This window comes from Gambusia affinis, linkage group LG06 (assembly GCF_019740435.1).
Source record: "Gambusia affinis linkage group LG06, SWU_Gaff_1.0, whole genome shotgun sequence".
Lineage (NCBI taxonomy): Eukaryota > Metazoa > Chordata > Actinopteri > Cyprinodontiformes > Poeciliidae > Gambusia > Gambusia affinis.
The window spans coordinates 10,933,695-10,953,441 of record NC_057873.1 but is presented as its reverse complement, the minus strand read 5'-3'; the positions used below and the strand labels follow the sequence as shown (position 1 = coordinate 10,953,441).

The 19,747-nt window shown below is 39.8% G+C and overlaps 2 protein-coding genes and 1 long non-coding RNA gene across 3 annotated transcripts; all 3 read left to right on the top strand.

The window, feature by feature from the left end:
• The first annotated feature begins 3,033 nt into the window (after window positions 1-3,033).
• LOC122832235 lies at window positions 3,034-3,954 on the top strand. The gene is made up of 3 exons (XR_006370816.1): window positions 3,034-3,129; window positions 3,496-3,590; window positions 3,815-3,954. It is a non-coding gene; the product is annotated as an uncharacterized LOC122832235 (long non-coding RNA).
• A 3,221-nt stretch (window positions 3,955-7,175) lies between these two features.
• her8.2 (hairy-related 8.2) lies at window positions 7,176-9,379 on the top strand. The gene is made up of 4 exons (XM_044118794.1): window positions 7,176-7,297; window positions 7,377-7,472; window positions 7,559-7,637; window positions 8,654-9,379. Exons 1-4 carry the CDS (start codon window positions 7,235-7,237, stop codon window positions 9,013-9,015), a joined length of 600 nt encoding a protein of 199 aa, XP_043974729.1. The 5' UTR covers window positions 7,176-7,234; the 3' UTR covers window positions 9,016-9,379.
• Window positions 9,380-12,373: 2,994 nt separating this feature from the next.
• On the top strand, window positions 12,374-15,840 carry her13 (hairy-related 13). The gene is made up of 4 exons (XM_044118793.1): window positions 12,374-12,737; window positions 12,871-12,957; window positions 13,052-13,133; window positions 14,137-15,840. The coding sequence occupies exons 1-4, from the start codon at window positions 12,651-12,653 to the stop codon at window positions 14,547-14,549; spliced, it is 669 nt and encodes a 222-aa protein (XP_043974728.1). The 5' UTR covers window positions 12,374-12,650; the 3' UTR covers window positions 14,550-15,840.
• The last annotated feature ends 3,907 nt before the right edge of the window (window positions 15,841-19,747 follow it).

Genomic DNA, 19,747 nt, shown 5'->3' with positions numbered 1-19,747 from the left:
TATTCTTAGATAAACATTAAATTTGCAATATCCTCCCATGACGTCATCATATGTATCATGTTTTACTGCTTTCTATTTAAATAGACAGCTGGTAACACATCTTATTTCTAGTAGCTTCACTGTTAGACACAACTGATTAAAAATTCTCACTTTATAAAGTGATATACAAAAAATATGTTTTTATTTGTGTGGAGTTCATTGTTTTTGTGTTCTGAGTAATTAGCAGGTCTTTAACTTCAAACCTCGAGGGTCGGTGTCCTGCTACTTTTAGATGTGGTCCAGCATACCTGAATCAAATGGCTGAATTATCTCCTCAGTATGCAGCCAAGTTCTCCAGAGCAATCTGCAGTCTGATTATGCGACTCAGATGTGCTGAAGAGATACATCTAGAAGTTGCAGGACATCGTATCTCAACGCCTACAGAACACTTTTATCACAGGAAGCTTTTTACTTCTTCATTTATGTAGAACAAAATACTACTTGTGAAATCCTTGTGAATAATATGACATGGATGAGTACATGTTGTCAAATGTGCAAAGAAATGCAAATTCACATCATTTTCCAAAGAACTATTACAAAAGATATTTCATTAACTCATTTGCACACGAAGCGAGACTGTGGTCCGCCATGAGTAATGTTCTGTATAAGGATCTAATTTTTACCAGAAAGTTTTCTTGTGCATGACTACAACGTGGAAATCTAAACAAGAAAAATAAATAAAGTAAAAGCAAAAAGAAACACTAACTGTTTCCCACAATTGTGCTCTAAAGGCTATGGCAAAAAGCATTAGGAAGCTCTAGACAGCAAGAGGAGATTCACGAGTTTCCAATTATCAATAAAAGAAAGTTACATTCTTAGATCTGAGAAGAGTTATTTACCCCTAAATTTCTTCTTTTCTTGCCTTTTTGTTCACCACTGTTTCATGTTTCCAACATTTAGAAATTTCAGAAAGCTAAACCAGGTGTAACTTCTGAGAGAAAACAAAATGTTACAGTTGAAATAACAACAAATAAAGCAAATTGGAGAGTAGTAGAAGAAGAAAGTGAGGAAAAGTTGTTGGTTGGTACTCCAGCAGCCCAAGCCTATCAGCACAACTACAGCGACAGCCCAGAATAACCTAAGGCAGCTTATAAGGAAAGTTTAAAGCCTAATCTTCAAAGTAGGGTGTCTATTTTGAGTTCTGTCATTTGTTGAAACTTGTTTTTATTGTCTCAGGGTTGTGCATCCTCCCTCTATGTTTTTCACAAGAGTATCATGTTGTAAATGAAAGAAAGAGCTGGACTGACGCACAGAGGTACTGCAGGGAAATATACACAGACCTGGTCACCATCAACAGCACTGAAGTCATGGCCCAGGTGAAGGACATACTGAGAGGCAAAACTGATGAATTCTGGATTGGGTTGTATGGTGACGTTAATAACTGGAAGTGGTCTCTGGAAAAGGATGGATTCTATGAAAAAGGACAGGCTGATTTAAGACTGTGGAGCCCAGGGGAACCAAACCATCCCGAACTTCATTTTCTGTGTGGTAATATACAACGAGGAGCTCAATGGTGTGACGACCGGTGCACTGCTAAATATCATTTTGTCTGCTACAACGGTAAGAGAACAATAACTGCTCTGTTTCAATGTTGTTTTCAACTCTTACTGCAAATTTGGATTTAAATAAATAGATAGCATTAATATTTAAATGACACTAATGTTGCAAGGAGCCTTTTTTACATCCATATTAAAACCTTTAGTTTCAGTCAAAATCATTTTACACCCTGAAGGGATTACATCAATACTGATCTAAAAATACTAGAGTCCACTCTAAAATGTTCACAGTTATATAAACCAGATATGTTGATGCATTTTGTTCTTTGAGACACGATGATTCAAAGCTGGATCTTTTAGGGCCTTTGGTTCAGTCAGTATGCCTGGAGCAGAAAGAATGAAGTAAAGCTGGGGAGGCACATGTTGTAGAGGTGGAGATGACGCCACCTATAGGGGATTTTAGTCCTTGACGGAACCATCCAGGATTCGATTTCCAACCCTGAGACCTCTGCTGCACGACTTCTCCTCTCCTCTCTCTCTACTCATGTCCTGCCTAATTTACAGCGAATAAAGGACACTGGTGCTACACAAACACCTCAATACAGTGAAGCCCCGTAGTGGATCAGGGACGTTCTGGGGTGACTTTACTTCCTGTGGCGCAGGAAACCTGCAGAGTGTGGGCGGATAGATGGATTCACTCAGTTACTTGGAAATTCTGGGCAAAAAATGTTTCCCTGTTTATGAGAAAGTTCAAGTTTGACCCTGAGTATATTTCAAGACTTGATGCTCAAAGAAACTCAGAAAGATATCACCGCAGTTGTCTGACTTGAACTCTATTGAAAATCTTTAGTGGGGTTTCAAAAAAGTGATTGCAGCGTAACCCCCCCCCCCCCCCCCATTAAAAAAAACAAAACAAAAAAAACCTGAATATTAATTAACTGTACACTTTTGCACTTAAGGAGTGTCTTATAGTGTTTGCAGCAGTTGAGCACAAGGTCGCTTTACTAAATACTAAAAATGGTTATCAAGCGAGTTATGTTTAATTTGGAAAATTATATATATATATATATATATATATATATATAATGGGCCATAAAAGCAGTCTTAATATGTGACATCAATGTAGACCCAATTTGATATTGATACATAGTTATCCATTCATTGTTTCTAGTTTGTACTTTTGCATTAAACCTTTTGCAATTGTATTTCAGTAAATCTATGAGCTCCTTCCTATTAGCTTCATAAAATATCTTTTGTTTGTTTTATAAAGGTTCAGATTCAAAATACATCCTTGTGAAGACAGAAATGTCTTGGGACCAAGCACAACTTTACTGCAGGGAAAAATACATAGATCTGGCCAGTGTGAGGAACAAATCCGAGAACGACGAACTCAATAAGCTTGTGGAAACCTATTCATGGATTGGCTTTTACAGAGAGTCTTGGAGGTGGTCAGACGGTCAGCGCATGAAGATGACTTCATTCAGTAACTTTAATACGACGCAATCAATAACGGTTCAAAACTCCTGTGTGACTACAACAAACAGTACGTGGAATATAAGACTCTGCTCCAACACATATCCTTTCATCTGCAGTGGTGAGTCAGACATACCAGGAGAGCACTGTCTGCAACTGGCTATGAACTCTGTTGTAATCAGACATGCACAGTAATTCACAAGGCTTTTCTAAAGATTCTTTCTTTGCCTCCTGTTTCCTGGTCTGTTCCTTTTGTGCCATATTGTAGTTTATGCCTACTATATAAAATAACTTTCACCTCACCATCGGCCTCTACCTTTGTTCAAACTTAGAAAGAATTTTTAGGATAAATGAATTCTCCTCCAAGCTAATTAATTACAAAAAAAAGAAAAAAAATCTAATCACTGGTGCCAAAACTCAAAACTTTCTCTCACATGTAAATTTCTTTATAGACATCATCATGATTATGTTTTTATTAATCCTTTAGGAACTCCTAAGAAGATGAGGGTGGTAAAAATTACCTTGTCCAAATCAGATTCCTCATTGGACCTGGAGGAAGCGCAGGATGCCGTCTTGCAGCAAGTATTTAAGGGGCATTTCTGATTTCCAGAGGTTGTGTTTTGTTGTGTAATCATTAACTTATGGGCAGTACAAAACTTTCATGTCTTTTATTTTGTGTAATCTGTGCAGCTGTTTATTTCATCCTATCTTAAAAATAAATGTCACGTTGGAGACGAACAGTTGGCTGTTCTTTTGGACGTTTGGGGTTGAGGAGATTTTAAATTCTGTCCTCTTATTTCTTTCAGCTGAACCTCAAACTGAAGAGCTATGGCCTTGAAGATGTCAAACTGAAATGGATCAACCAGTCTGATGGAAAGACGTTTCACTTGAAAAAGGAAGGAGACAAAAAGACAAAGGATAAAAAATAGAGGTGCACTGATTGCAGTTTTCTGGCCGATTACAGATTAACGATCTATTAAAACTCTTGACCTGCCGATTCTGATTTTGGCCGATGCCAATTTTTTTGATCTTAAATGTAGCAAGAAAGTTGATGAATTGCCAACTCAAAAGGTGAATATTGTTAACTGCAAACATATTCACCTGACCTGTTGGACCGGTCTGCTGGTCAAAGCTGTCTCAGAGCAGAAGAAGAAAACAGTTGATTTAAATGTCTTTGCTAAGTAGATAAAGTTGGTAGTTAAGATCGGCTTCAAATGTAAAAATCGGTCGATCACCAATTTCCCAAGATTAGGGAAATTGGCACCGATAAATCGGATGACAGATAAATTGGTGCATCCCTAGTAAAAACATGAGACTGAGAAAAACATTGTTCTCTGAAAAAAGATGTCAGAGCAGTTTTTGATTTTTTTGAAGATAATTCTCATGGCTGATATTCACTGTTGTACCTGCAGATCATAAGCAGTGATGTTTTAACAGTATCTCATGTTCCAACTTCAACATAATTTAATTTCTCCTGATTTTTCTTGTCTTTGATTTTGTATTCTGATCTTTCTGTAAAGTTTGTTGAATTGATGTTTATGTGAATTCTGCCTTAGTAAGCCAGGTTTGGTTGGTTGTTATTACCTTGTGTTGCATTTTTTGGCATCTCTGCCATGGGTTAGCTGTTAAAAGGAACCAAATTCAGGAATAAGGCTATCCATCCACCTACCATCCATCCTGAAAACCTGCCTGGGGACCAGCTTTCAGGCCGCGGATGAATCATTGGCCACCCCTGTCATCCTCTCACTGCATGTGGGAGGGCCCTAAGCGAACAGGTATCATATGAAGTTGTGTGCCAGATTTTTTTTATAAAAGTAAAAAAATTCAAACTCCAAACTCCAAAGAAAAACCCAACTTTGATACTGGTGGACCAACATGAACTGGATGGTGGGAGGGAGTGAATACCAAGGCAACAAATTGGCATGGAGACAGAAGAGGCCGCAGCGCTTTGAATCAGCTGCAGCTGTCTGACTTTTTAAGGCGACCTGTGTGAAGACACCGTTGCAGAAATCAATGCAGCTAAATATAAATGCATGGATGAGTTTCTCTAGATTTTGCTGAAATTTTTATTATTTAATCTTAATGTTCTTCAGGTGATAGAAGGCCAACTTTGCAATTGATTTTATGTGTCTTTGAAAGTTCAGGTTTGAGTTTTTCATCTATTTGGGCCTCATTAGCTGTTGCTAGCTGTAATAACTGATCTATTTGCTGAACTTTGGTTGCTCCTCCTTTAGTTTTGTTTCTGTTCAGCTGAAGAACGTTTTGCCACATTCATGCATTGATTTACCTTAAGCATCTGTTTACTGCTTGGCTGGGTTCAGAGTCACCTGATGATGTTGTACTGGAGAGGTTTGTAGCATATTCACAGCTATGGTAGCTAATTGTCAGCAGTTATTGACCTAAGAGTCTCTGATTATTTATTATAGAAAATAAAAGGGTCATTTCAAAGAATATGCTCAAAATTATGCTTTTTATTTAAATTTTGGTTCTATAAATGTATGAGTGATGATGGATTTGTGGCCACAACACTTCCTAAGAACTCTGTCCTCACTGGTCACCTGTCAGACCCTCAGCCTCCTACTCCTGCTGGACTGTCCACCCATTCTGAAGGTTATTACTTTCTTCATGCTGATTAGGTTCAGATGAATGCACGCTTTTGTCCAGCCCAGTTTCCCACGACCCGGCGTTCGCCTGGCAGTCGCGTGGCTCTGATACAGGGGGCCCCAGCTTTGAGGTGGGGTGAGTGAGACGAGGGGAGAGGACATCTGGCCGGTCTGACATCTGCTAGTGACAAATGTTACCCAGAAATGTTTTAAAACCCAGAATATGATCAAAGCAAGAAGTGAAGACGTCCCTGATTCTTCCAACTGTGGATCAAGGTGGATTTCAAAGAGATTGTGACACACTGCATCAATTATCACCACTGTATTAATGTGGAATTATAGGCCAACACAAAGTTGCCATAACAGTAAAGAAAGATGTCGTTTCAATGTTCTTTTGCACAAAAATCTAAAAAAAAACAAGATGTTCTTCTTCACTCTCATGACTTTTTATTCTTCTTTACACTCAAACTCAATCAGCTTGGATGAAGACTTCTTACCGATTCTCAAGAATGCCAGAAATTCTGATATTTAAGTCTAGACTTTGATTAGGCCATTTTAACAGATAAGCAAGTCTTGATCTATGGTTAGAGTGGTTGTCCTACTCAAATGTTACCCTTCACCAACGTCTCCAGACTCCAGCAGAATTTAATCCAGTATTTTTATGTTAATCTTGAGATCTATTATGAGCATTTAATCTGACTCTGCAAACTGAAGATATCCGCACAGTATGATGCTGCCACCATCAAGTTTCACCATGGGAAAGGTATGTTCAGTCTTGTCGATGAAGGTAGTTTAGGTCTCATCTGAACTTAGACAGAAAACTTTAAAAAACTGATTTGAATAATGAACTTAACAATGTTTGGAAAAGGGGAACTGCGACTGAACTGGAATAACTTTTTTGGTAAAAATTTGTTGGAAATTGTTGATAAAGTGTAAAATAAATACATAAATTAACTTAATTTAGACTTAGATTAAATTAAAGGCAGGTGGTTTCTGATCATCAGGTTTGAAGTAAATTGTTTTCACTGGATTTTATTTAATAACATCAAATCAAAAGGGGCTAAATTAAAAAGGTGCACATCAATGTAAATGGAAACACAGTCAAAACGGAGTTTGAGACTATATTGTTAGAAAACCTTACTATTTCAGTCAGTTTTTAGGTGATTTGTCTCTCTCTTGTGTGGCAGTGAGCCTTGAGGAAATAGGTTTTGGCCTTTCCTCAGACAGAGCAGTGTAATGTTGCTCTCACTGTGAGAATCGGCCCGGGGCTCCCCAGGGTGAAACAAGGTAATTGCACCTTCTTGTTCAACACTGGGAGAAAAAGGAGACTCAGTTTTTTTTCTGCTGTTGTGTGGGGGGAAGGTCGTGCTTGGTTTCAGATTGGACATCTGTTGCTGGTGAGATTTTTTATTTTTTTTTTCCCTAGGCTCTGCCGGTCACTGAATGAAGCCAGTGACCTGTCAGACTTGACTGATGGGGACCCCGTGTGTGGGAAAATCCTGCAGGCAAAGAGTTGGGTCATTCACATGCAAATCGCGGCCTATAAATAAGAGGGTCGTGGCGCGCCGAGGACCCTAGAGACGCGCTGAGACTCAGAAGGGACGGAAGCACACCGGGTTAAAGATGACTGCATCTTCTGCGGCGCACAACGCGGAGAGACCCCCCAGAGCCAAGGAGGAGAGAAAGGTATCGCTCCGTTTAACGTAGTATCGTATTTTTTATTTTTTGGTGTGCTGTTTGGCTTTATGAAATGTTGTTGTTCCAGCTGAGGAAGCCGCTCATTGAGAGGAAACGACGGGAGAGGATAAACAACTGTCTGGATCAGCTGAAAGAAACTGTGATCGGAGCCTTTAGGCTGGATGTGAGCGCAAACACGTGTCTCCCATCTGCTGTTTAAAGGAAACATAGCCAAGTTTTTTAATTTTAGCGCCTCTTTCTTCTCCACAGCAATCCAAACTGGAAAAGGCAGACATCCTGGAGATGACGGTGAAACATTTACAGAACATCCAGAATAATACACTGAATGGTGAGGGAGTTTTGGCTTGTTTTTGACACGTATGGTTTCACGTTTATTGTTTTATTTTTGAAAAAAAAAGACATTATATTTTACTATATTTTCTGTAAAAATGTTTCACTGGATTCGATTGTAATAACTTAGAAAAATATCTAAAGGAAAACAATCTGAGCTACAGCCACAATACCATTATTAGGCAGCAGAGGGCAGCATAGACACACTACTAATGACCCCTTAAAGCCCCAAGCAAGCTATTAATAAGATGCTCATATATATATATACATATATATGTTTTTTCTTAGTTTATTGTTTATTCCAAGCCATTAGGAAATCAAATACAGCACAATATTATGTAATTTTTTACATTTGGCACAAATAAAATAGAATAAATATAGTGGTGTAAAATACAGGAAGAAAAAAAAAACATTCTTGAAAAAGAGTGGAATGAAGAAAAACCTTTTCACTGTCACCTTTTGATTTCATTTCTTAATAAATGATGTGTTTGCTGCCATGTACTGCTTTATAACTTTTTCTGTCTTATCAACATAGCATTTTACATCAACAGCAATGTACAAAAATAAATCATCATATGCAATATATAGTTATCATAGCCGTAACATACAAATATTCATCATTGAGCCAATCAGATCCCCTCAGCAGCCATTATTGTAACCAAACATTTCTTTATCTTGGTGTAAATTGATGGATATTTGGACATTGCTTAAGCTTTGTTCTCAATCGGTTCCAAACTTTAACAACACACACCTGCAGTTATTGTGTTTATTTTGTTATTTTCTGCAATCTTCCACATTTTACTACTTGTGAGGTGTAGTACATGGATCCTCCACCAGAGGGCAGGATTCAAAAAACGAGGTATTGAGGAAGATACTAATGTTGTGTGGATTATATAAAAAATATATTTTTAAATATTTTTTATTCAGACAAGCATATTGGAGTTTTCTATAAATGTGACACTGAAAACTCATTGCAACACTAACTCCTTCTGTGTTTCTCTCTTTCTCATACAGACCCAACGTCGGGCCTGGAGGCCCAGCAGAGATACAGCACAGGCTACATCCAGTGCATGCATGAAGTCCACAACATGCTCCTCACCTGCGACTGGATGGACAAAACCCTCGGCTCCCGGCTCCTCAACCACCTTCTCAAGTCCCTTCCCAGATCCAACCGAGAGCTGAGCCGCCCCACACAGAGGCAGGACGCGTCACTCTTGACCAGCCAAGATTTCCCTGCCTCACCCCTTCGCAGGGACGCCCCGACTGGAAGGCAATGTCAGAAGGAAGGTCCACCCGGTCAGGTTGCTGAGCTTCTGGAGAGGCCAGGACTCCACAGCTCACATCTGGGGATGCTGGAGATGTGGAGGCCGTGGTGAACTGTTGGATCGACCATCTTAGTTGTCCGTTTTGTTAGACCATCCTCTGTTATGTATCTTATAGATATTCAGAAGACAAAGAAGTGGGGCGGTTTTGTTCCAGTGCTTTTAGGTGTGCTATGTTGATTCAGACCTTTTCTCAGTACTTCCCTAAAGAAGTGGATTTCTTGTAGCCTGCATTATATAAGGCTCTTATTAATCTTTCCTTAATTTATTGTATTAACATCTATTTATTTCTTAATATATTTTGCTTCTTTGACTTCTCGTTCGATGTTGCATAGATTTCTGTAATCATTTCTTCACTATTTAACCTAAGCATTAATATTAATAATAATAATAAAGACTTTTACTTACTCAATAAAAGCTTAATCGACTGTTTTATTTATCTACAATTGTTCTTGAACGATGTGTGTCGACAATAAGACTTTACAAAAGGACATTGGATATATCGCAGAATATCCACTGATTATTAATGATCCATTAGTTTAAATCTAAAATAAAGAAGCATTATTTTATTTTAAAGTACAGTCTTCAGTTTGACATAATTTACAAAGTCAAGACCATTGAAACAAATCGACTATGACTCCAATCCATTTGCATTTCTTTTTTATTCTGTGGCTCACTGTTTCCAACTAGAAAAATATAAATACATTACCAACCAAGAGTTGGTATCAAACAAGCAATTTTTCTTCCAACTAGCTCTAGCAGATATGGCAATGGAGCAAAAAGACACTGATTTACTTTAATAAGTTACTTGTAGTTGGGACCCAACATGTGTCCTTACAGGATGCAAACAGACACACTGTTCCTTGGAAGACAGAAATGTACTTTTTCTGCATCCCTTTTTTTTTTGTCAGTGCAGAATGAAATAAGACATGGTGTTAAAATGATGTTGTATGATTATGTTAATGTCAGAGGGTTGTACTAATGCTTTCAGTTCACTAGAGCATTTAAGAGGTTGTTCACTAAAACGTTTACCTTTTATACAGTTTGCACAAGTAAGTGAAATGTTTACCATATTACTCATTGACCAAAACATTGGTGATAAAGTCCATATAAACAGGCACCATTTAATGTTATTTTTCAACCTTCTTGTCTTAATGTAGACATTAATTATACTGAAATTCATTTCGATTGAAAACTTAACCTAATATGTTGTGTTAAACCCAAAACCGAGCCGGTTCTGGTAAATCTATATTTGTCCTTGGTTAGCAAAATACTCTAAACTTGTTTATTTTTAATACATAAGATGTGACGAATTTAATACAGTGTAAACGATCAGATACTGCTTGAAATATTTTGCGGATTGTTGACGTTTTCCTATTTCATAAAGTCATTTCTTTCGTTCATCTGCTATAAATAACATTTTTAATTAAAGCATGTCACTTCTGCTTTCTTCATCAAATTTATAGCTTTATAGCCAACAGCATATCTTCACAAAAGGGTTTGTTAATGAGCCGCTGCAAGTCGGACTCGGATTTTATTTGCACTTTATAATAAAGTTATTAGAGGATTTACTATTGATTGTTTTCTGCGAGGATTTCTCAGTTTGGAAAAAGGTGACGTGAAAGCATCTCTGTTTGTAATCTATGAGTTCTTAGATTATTATTCTCTTGTTGTTATGATTCCCTAACGCATGCAGTCAGGTGGATGGTCCAAAATAAGAGGGAGAAAGACAGAGAGGGGGGCGTCTGGTCCCTCAGCGCAGCTCCACAACAAAAGCAAGTCGAGACAGCTGCTCTCTCTCCCCTCTGCGCGCACCATTACAGCCCGGGAACAGTAATGTGAAGGTGGCGAGGTGCCAAAACACAGAACTCCACTTCAAAAGTCTGCAGCGCTTCGTTCAGTTGTTTCCAGACATTTTGCAGGCAAACTGGACAAATACTGTGCTGGCAAAAGAATTACAAAATGAAAATTTAAAAAAGCACCTGGAAAACGAATCAATTCATTTACCTGCATGGCTTCACAGTTGCTTGCTGTCTTTTTTTTCTCCAAACAGACGGCTCTCCTCCATTATGGGGGCGATTAGCATGATAATGGTGTGTACAGAACATGTATAATAAGGAGGGCAGAGGCCTGAGGGGCCTCGTTGGACAGAAACAAATAGACACTGTGCGTAAGGACTATCCAGACGTAGTATCGCACACATTTTACCAAAAAAGAAAACAATAATATGCTATAAATAATCTGCAGGGTGCATGGTGCTTAATTTTAACAGGACATCTTCATATTTGTCACTGCACTCAGAGACACTGAGTCGCGGTCAGTGGAGCAGGTTATCAATAAAAATCATCTCTCACCCAGCGGGGGGAGACTACGTGAGAAAGCCGCTGCGCTCAAATACGAAGACTCCAAACAACAGAGAGAACAAACGAGGCGCAGGCCAACACCTGTCGCTTTCTTTTTGGAGAAGGGCCCTTAATTCCCCCGGCTGATTCAGTTCTGGCCGAGGGGCCGCCAGCAGCAGCTGCCAACTGAAGGCATCGCGTTACATCCGCCAAACAGCAGGGTGGATGTGCTGAGGCTCAGGCAACAACGCCCAGCGCAAACAGAGGCCGGAGGGCAGCGAAAATTATGCACACAAATCCAGATTTTGAAACTTTAAGAAAAGTAATCTGAAGTACTGAGTGCATCTCAGTCCCAATCGCATTAAGAATCGCATTAATAAAACTGAATCAACGTGTGTGTAATTTAATCTTGTTATAAATCTATTCACAGTGCCACTAATTTCTGCTGTTCTTTGACAGCAGAAATTTAAATCTATTGAAATGTATTTATTGAAATACATTTCAATGTATTTCAATAAATACATTGAAATGTGAAGGGGAAATGGAAAACCGTTGAACACCGTTATTCCAGTGGAGTTGTATTAAAAACTATTGAACATCCAGAATATTACTAATAGTCAGAGGTGGGTAGAATACCCACAAATTGTACTCAAGTAAGAGAAGCAAATTAGTTTCAAATTAAACTAGAAACATGAAATAGCCTACTAATAATAAGTATTTATGGAACGCAGTCAGATACAGCACTTCCAGTCACAATAGTGTTAACTTTGCTTAATCAAAGCCAGTCAGCAGGTAGAAAATAACTTTAGAACAACAAATCTGATTACAAACAAGTCTCACTTTTCTTGTGCATTGCAGTAAATGTAACTAGTTGTCACCCACCTCTACAAACAGCAATTGACTTAATGCATGCTTTATTTTATGCAGAGGATTTAAAGTGCAGCTGCTCATTATGGGGGAAAAACAGCGCGGCCGTTCCCCTAACCCAACATATTGTGTGATTAAAGCCGGTCCATCTTCTCGGGGCGCTCACCGGGGTTGACCACAGACAAAGGAGCTGATCGCTCATTGGCTCCGGCCGTGTGCGCTCTGTTGGCCCCCAGCGCCTGCAGCTCCAGCCTCTATTCACATGTTAATAAGCCCCTATAAATACCAACAACAGCCAGTCAGCGCCAGCAACACGACACACAGGGGTGGTACAATAAACACAGGGCGCCTCGCCTGCTTTTCTCCCCTCCTCCGTCTGCCTGTAACCGGTTCTGTTTGCCAGCTGCCCCCCTTTCACTGACGACACAGACGGCGAAAGGCTGCAGTGGAAGAAGCCACAGACGCGGCGTTCCGACCAACATGGCCCCCGCTGCCCGGCCCGGTACCGCCGGACTTTGCATGGAGGAGGACGAGTCCTGCTACGGGATTCAGAAAGCGGACAGAAAGGTGCGGCAATGATGGTGTGGCGCACTTGTCTCTGCACATGCTGCGTGCGGAGACTATGGGATGGTTTACTACATTTTTAAGTTAATTACATGTATATTCTATAAAAGCTCGTTTTCTTTCTGGTATCCTTTAGATCAGGAAACCTTTGGTGGAGAAGAAGAGACGAGCTCGCATCAACGAAAGTCTGCAGGAGCTTCGGACTCTGCTAGTGGATACAGACGTGAGTATGCGGCGCACACGTTGGACCGCAGTATCTTACTGCAGGCCAGTTTATTTCGTGGAGCTGGTGTGACTTTTGCTTTCCATTTCCATAGCTCCATTCCAAAATGGAGAACGCAGAGGTTCTGGAGATGACAGTGAAGAAGGTGGAGGATGTTCTCAAGAACCGGTCTCAAGGTCAGAACCAAAATTATTCCAGGATGAGAGTTACAGAAGGATACTGTTTTTATGCTGCTGTGATGCTGAAAAAACAGATTTTTTTCTCCTGAATAAACTGATTCATTTCAGAATTTCTGTATTCACATAGCACTGACAGTTTTTTCATTATTGGTCCATGTTAACAAATATTTTGAATGGACTCGATAATAGAGTTATTGAGAGATATTTTATCATAAATAGCATCAGAAACATCAGCTAGAGCGTTTACATCTCAGCTCTTTAGTTCAGATCAGACATGAGAATCTTTCATAGTTTCTATATCTGTAAAGTAAAAGACAATGCTAAACATAATTGAACTGCTTTAAATAGAGATTACCAAGTACAATATGGGAAAAAAATCTTTGTTTTTTTTCTTATTAAGCAAAATTATAAGTAAAAAACATTTTTGGAGGATTACAAACTCCTGTACTATGTTTTTTTCCAGCAACCTGCAGCAGATTTTTACTCATATGTTTTAATCAAACCTAAAATAATACTGGAGATCAGAAGCCCTGACCAGTTCATTTGTCAAATAATTACTATGACATTTTATTTATTGTTGTTTTATTTTTTATTCAAAAACATAAAGACAAACATGGAATAAATTCTGTGAGTTTTAAAATTGTTTTTGCACGTTGTGTTATCCCTTTAGCTGGTTTGCTTTTTGGAAGAGTGGCACTTTTTTATTATTTTCCCACATTACTATTTAGATTTTATTTAAGACAAATCTTACAGTTAGGAAAAACTGCAGCCGTCTATTTGTCAACCTGCTGACCTGCAGTGCGCAGCATCATCTGGAGGAGGGACAGCAGTGATATTCTGTTCATCCGGGCACTTTGGCATTTTATTAAAAACACTTTATGCCACAGCAATGATGTAATAGAAACTAGTTTGTGTTTTTTCTTTTTGATCAGTTTATTGCATTGTAGAGCCGGGATGCAGCAGTACTGTAATGTCATTTCCTTCCACTCTCCTCCCTCAGAGGCCGATGCACTCAGCCGGGAAGCCAGCGAGAGGTTCGCAGCTGGCTACATCCAGTGCATGCACGAGGTCCACATGTTTGTGTCCAACTGTCCGGGCATAGACGCCACGGTGGCGGCCGAGCTCCTCAATCACCTGCTGGAGTGCATGCCGCTAAACGAGGACCACCTCCAGGACGTCCTGATGGACCTGATCACGGACACTCCAGGGACCAATGGCAGCACTTGGCTCGGCGCCGCTGAGGGGCCCTGCCCGACCCCGGCCCTTTCCAACTCGTCCAACGATGAATTGTGCTCAGACCTGGACGAGACGGACAGCGAGCACAACCAGAGCTCGACGGAGGGAGCGGAGAGAGGGGAGGCTCTGAGCGTGCCCACCGTTACTTACCCTCAGTGTATGTGGAGGCCTTGGTAGGAAAGGTCTGTAGCTGGAGCTGGGATCTGCTGGAAACAGGAATTGTGGGATTTCATTAATGTGAAGCACCACTGCGCCTCCTTCATAAAGAGAAAACTCCACCCTACAACACATGAGCACCATTTGCTGCTGAAGCCTTTCTGGACTTATTTAACCAATTCAAGAACTGCCAACTGACATGCACTGAAAGTCTTAAGATGATCGCCCCGTGCTGATTTCCATTTCTATTAACAGGACCAAACCTAGCTTCTGTGGACCTGGATCTATTCGCTCTTATTGAGGTGCAGCTACTGTACATCCATTCTTCTGCATTCTGGGAAGTGTAGAAGTTCACTAAATAAATTACAAGGTTAGGCAGAGGGAGCAACATTTGACACATAAACACACGTATAGTTCTTTTGGAAATCACAAAAAAACGTAATAAGTGCACTAAAGGGTGGAGTTTTTCTTTTTTCTTATCAGCAGGGCCCCAATTCTTGTGGGCTGCGGCAGCTTGGGACCTCCTGAAAGGACTCTCCCCCTTCCTTCCTCAGTCCTGACACCCTGGCTTTGAGTACTCTCTTAAGACTTCTCTTCACACCTGGAGGATAAAAGAACGTCCCCTCTCAACACTTAGAACCCAACAAAGGACAGAAAAGGACCAGTTGAAGGCGGTCACACTTATTCTGTGTGTAACTGTGTACATGGAGTTTGGATGAGGAGAAAAGCTCTTTTTAGCACCTGAGAGGTTTGGCAATGCCTCTGATTAATATAAATAATGGTTTTTCGTGTATTGCTGTAGCTTATGAGACACATAGCCTCTTTACGTTGTAACAATGTTAATTAAATGTCTGAATTTGCTGAATAAAATAATGTAGCTGAAATACTTTTGGCTGATGTAGTGTGAAACTAAATCAATGCACAAAATATGTGTGGCGATTCTACAAACCTTTCAGATTTTGTCACATAAGAAATACAACATTTGGTGCATTTTATTTGGATTTTATGGTATAAATCAACACAAACTAGTTTGCTGTTCAGAAAATGAACTTGAAGGATAGGCCTTAAAACCTATCCAATAAAAATCTGAATAGTTCATTTTGCAATTTTTGCTTGAAACCTTTGCATTCTCAGTCAGTCAGTATGTTCAGGTTGTCCTGTTGAAAGGTGAAGTGCTGCTTCAGTCTCAAGCAGAACAAAAGCAGCCCCACATCATGAGGCTTCTCACACCTTGTTCCACTTGTAAAATTGTTTATTTATCTTGAGCTGAAATTAGTTTTCTGCCATGTATAGCATCATCTATATGGGCCAAAAAGTTACATTTTTGTCCCCGTCTCACCGGGTCTTCGTCCTCTGCATGGCTTGTGGCAAACATCATGGTGAACTTTCTATGCTTTTCAACCAAAATTGACAATCTGGTCAACCTTGTGCCACTTGAGCTGCAGCTATGTACAGCTCCTCCAGGGGCAACATTGGCCTCTTAGCTACTACTCTTAACATTGCTGTCCTAGGCCTGTCAGCTTAGGTGACTGGCAATGACTTGTAGTTTTGTCTTCCAACTTTCAGATGATGAATTGAACAAAGCTTAACTGGAATGTTGTTGGATAGCCAAACTCTGCTTTGAATTTTAAACCACATTGTTTTTAGTGACCTCTCTGCTGTGTCCCTTGGTCTTTATAATGCTGGGAGTTTTTTGTAATGTTCTCTAACAAACCGCTAAGACCTTCACAGAACAGCCGGATTTACATTGTGATTAAATTTTAGAGAGGTGGACTCTTAACTGACTATTAAAGGTAGTTGGTTGAACTGGGTTTTATTTGCCAGCACTACAGTAAATAGGTTTGAATGTATATGCACATCATACTTATTAGATTATTATTACTCAAAAATCATGAATCCCTTTTCTTTCTCTTTACAATTCTGCATCACTTTGTATTGGTCGCACAAAATCCCATTATAATACATTGAAATTTGTGGTTGTAATGCAATAAAATGGGATAAAGTTCAGCAGGTTTATGCGACAGAGGTTCATTTTTGCAAGGTGGAGTAGACACAAGTGTTTCGAACAGGGGTCAGCAAGTTCAGTCCTCGAGTTCCTGCAGCGTTTGGGTGCATCCCTTCTCCACCACACCTCAATCAAATGAATGGTTTAATAACCCGCCATCTGCAAAATCTGCTGACACTCGGAGGAGGTAAGTTATTGGAACAGGGATGCATCCGAAAGTTGCATTTCTCGAGGATTTTAGTTGCTAACCCCAAGTTTAGTCTGAAAAACAGTTCAGGATTTAAACTTCTCTTTTTTGGCTTTTTAACACATCAATACACTTTAAGTTGTTAAATCAAAGTCCGCTCCCCACTATGATGCATGCTGAAACAGTCGCACCTCCTCACAAGTGTTTTTAGTCTCACCTCTGCTACAATGAACGTTAACGAATTCCTGTTACATCCTGTCTGGACCAGTGGTGGTCCTCACAGCACTGCAGCCCCTTACTCCTCACTCCAGATTAGGCAGTTTACTAAATAGCCAGCCAGGCTACACCTCTTAAAAACCCTTAGGAACCATCTTTCTCACAATCTACTTGTGACCATTATTCAGCTAGCATTGCATATAAAGCATTTTGTTTAATGTCTGATGGCCTTGTGAAGGGAACAGGATCATTAGTTAACAGTGAAATGGGTGGAGGATCCTGGTGTGAAAGTGGAAGGAAACGCTCGTGATTGGGATCAAAGTCAGTGGGTTATGTGTGACAGAATAGCTTCAAAGTCAGAGAAGAACAGTAAAACATTACAGTTCCTATTTAAAGGGATCAAGTTCTCTTCCTTTCTTTCTCATGCCTATATACACACACCTTCCTTTTGACTTTTATCAAAATAATAGGCTTGCAAAAATATAAAAGCATATATCAAGAAAGACTAGAGAGGCAGAGGCAAGTTTCAATGCCAGTCATTTTGGCCAATAGGCCAGCCAGTCATTTTGGTCAATAGGCCAGTCCAAAATATGCTTTTTGGTCAAACAGTAGCGTTCCCAAAGGGGCTTAAGAGGGCCATGGCCCCTCTTGAAAAATGTTGGCCACCCCACGTACCCTGCTCCTCCTGAATTTAAAGTATACATGGAGCTATAGTTTAGTGAACTTCCTGTCTCACCTTTGTCCAAATGGCTGATCCAGTTCACCTGCAGACCCATTATAAATAGACAAAGTGTTTAATTTCTTTGATTTGCTCAGCCTACTACGCTTAACTTTTTACTAACCAAAAAGTTGTCTGGGGTTTTTCAATTGTTTTAGGGTCATTATGATGTGCTGAATCCAAAAATCACATTGGTTTTGCTCAATCAGATCAACCTTCAGAACTCTGGATGCATCAGAATGCATGACTTGTTCTCACAAATGGATCAGTTTCCTGATAATCCGGGATCAATGAGTGATGAGAAGGAGGAAAGATTCCATCAGGACGTTTAGGCATGGAGAATTTTACACAATGAAGGCGTAATGTTCAATTCACATGTACTTACCCTTCCATCCATCCATTTTCTAACACCCTTGTCCCTAGTGGGGTCAGGAGGGTTGCTGGTGTCTATCTCCAGCTAACGTACCGGGCGAGAGGCGAGGTTCACCCTGGACAGGTTGCCAGTCTGTCGCAGGGCAACACAGAGACAGACAGGACAAACAACCAGGCACATACACACTCACACCTTGGGAGAATTTAGAGAGACTAATTGATCTAATAGTCATGTTTTTGGACTGTGGGAGGAAGCCGGAGTACCCGGAGAGAACCCATGCATGCACAGGGAGAACCATCAACCATCAGGGAGAAAATGCAAACTCCATGCAGAGTTTGCACCTTGGGCCAGTGTTTATTAATCAATTTACAGAAATCCAAGTTTGCAACAGACTCTAACTGTTAAAAAACAATGTTTTTTCCATAAAGCATTTTTTGGATGAGAAATATTAATGAAAATGAACTGAAAATCTCACAAAATGTAATCAATATAGTCAGAAGATTGGATTTCTCTAAATAAAATTAGAATAAAAAATGGATGTCGTTTTTGGATTCAGTGGTGCAAAAAGGTCCTAATTCAGTTGATAAAACGTTTCCAAAAACTTCCAAAAAATAGTTTTCAAAACCTGGTGTTATGCCTGAATATGAAAGTCGTCCAACAAAATCTCAAAAGTGCAAGAATGTTGACAAATGTCTGTTTTAGCTAGAATGGGACAGATAATCTCTTAAGTACACCAAAAGTGTAACACAACTTCATATAATTAAGAAATTTATAAAACCAAAAAGCCAAAATGTTCTAATTGATTACTGTCCATAAAAATAATCTAAAAATTGCACAAGTAGCCCTGGACTAATGACTGTGGGAAACTTTGCTCCATCAGACCCCAGCACAACGCTACAATCTGCTCACTGCAAGTGATGGATGAAAATCAGAGAAGTGGGGAGAACTTCTGAATCCAGGCCATTAGCTGTGAGTTTGTGAGTGAGCATCTGAAGTGAGGTTGAAGGTCAGCGCAGTGCAACAGTTGGTGTGGTGGTGGGGAAGGGTTTAGCAGCAGGGCAGCATATGGTGCTGAAACAGACCCCTGGGGGATATCCGGCCATCCATGGGTGCTTCTCAACCGCCATTGACTGTGAGAGAACAATGGCCTCCACTAGGGCCACAGCACCTGCATCTGCAGACCGTTCACCAGCTTACTGCTTCTAAAAAGATGTTAGAGTTATTTTCTTTGCTCTATTTTCCATAGAATCATTGAAAATGTCTTCTGTGCACCAGACATGCTCACATGAGTTACCCTGTTCAATCTTGTTCTCACAAGATTGAACATTTGCATCAGTGTAGTGTGTTTATTTCATTGTTGATATTAGTGGCTGGCAGACTGTGCGTGGATTTCCAATTTAAGGTTTTGCTGTTCCTTGTATTTGGAATAATGAATAATATTAATTACAGCATTTTTGTTTCTTGTTTGAATATACAGTAATTTTTGAAAAATGTAGACATGTCCTCAGGAAATGCCCTTCCAAAACAACGTCCTCAGATAGGAGGCGCTTATGCGCCACCTTGTGGTGAACTTTGTGTAGACTTCGGACCATATATGCATCCTTTGGCAGCAACAAGCCACTTCAGAGTGGTTTACATCACAGTTATCAATTAAACATTACATTTTGTTAAATGTCATTAAAGACATTTTGCAAACAAGAATTGAATATGTTGATTAGTG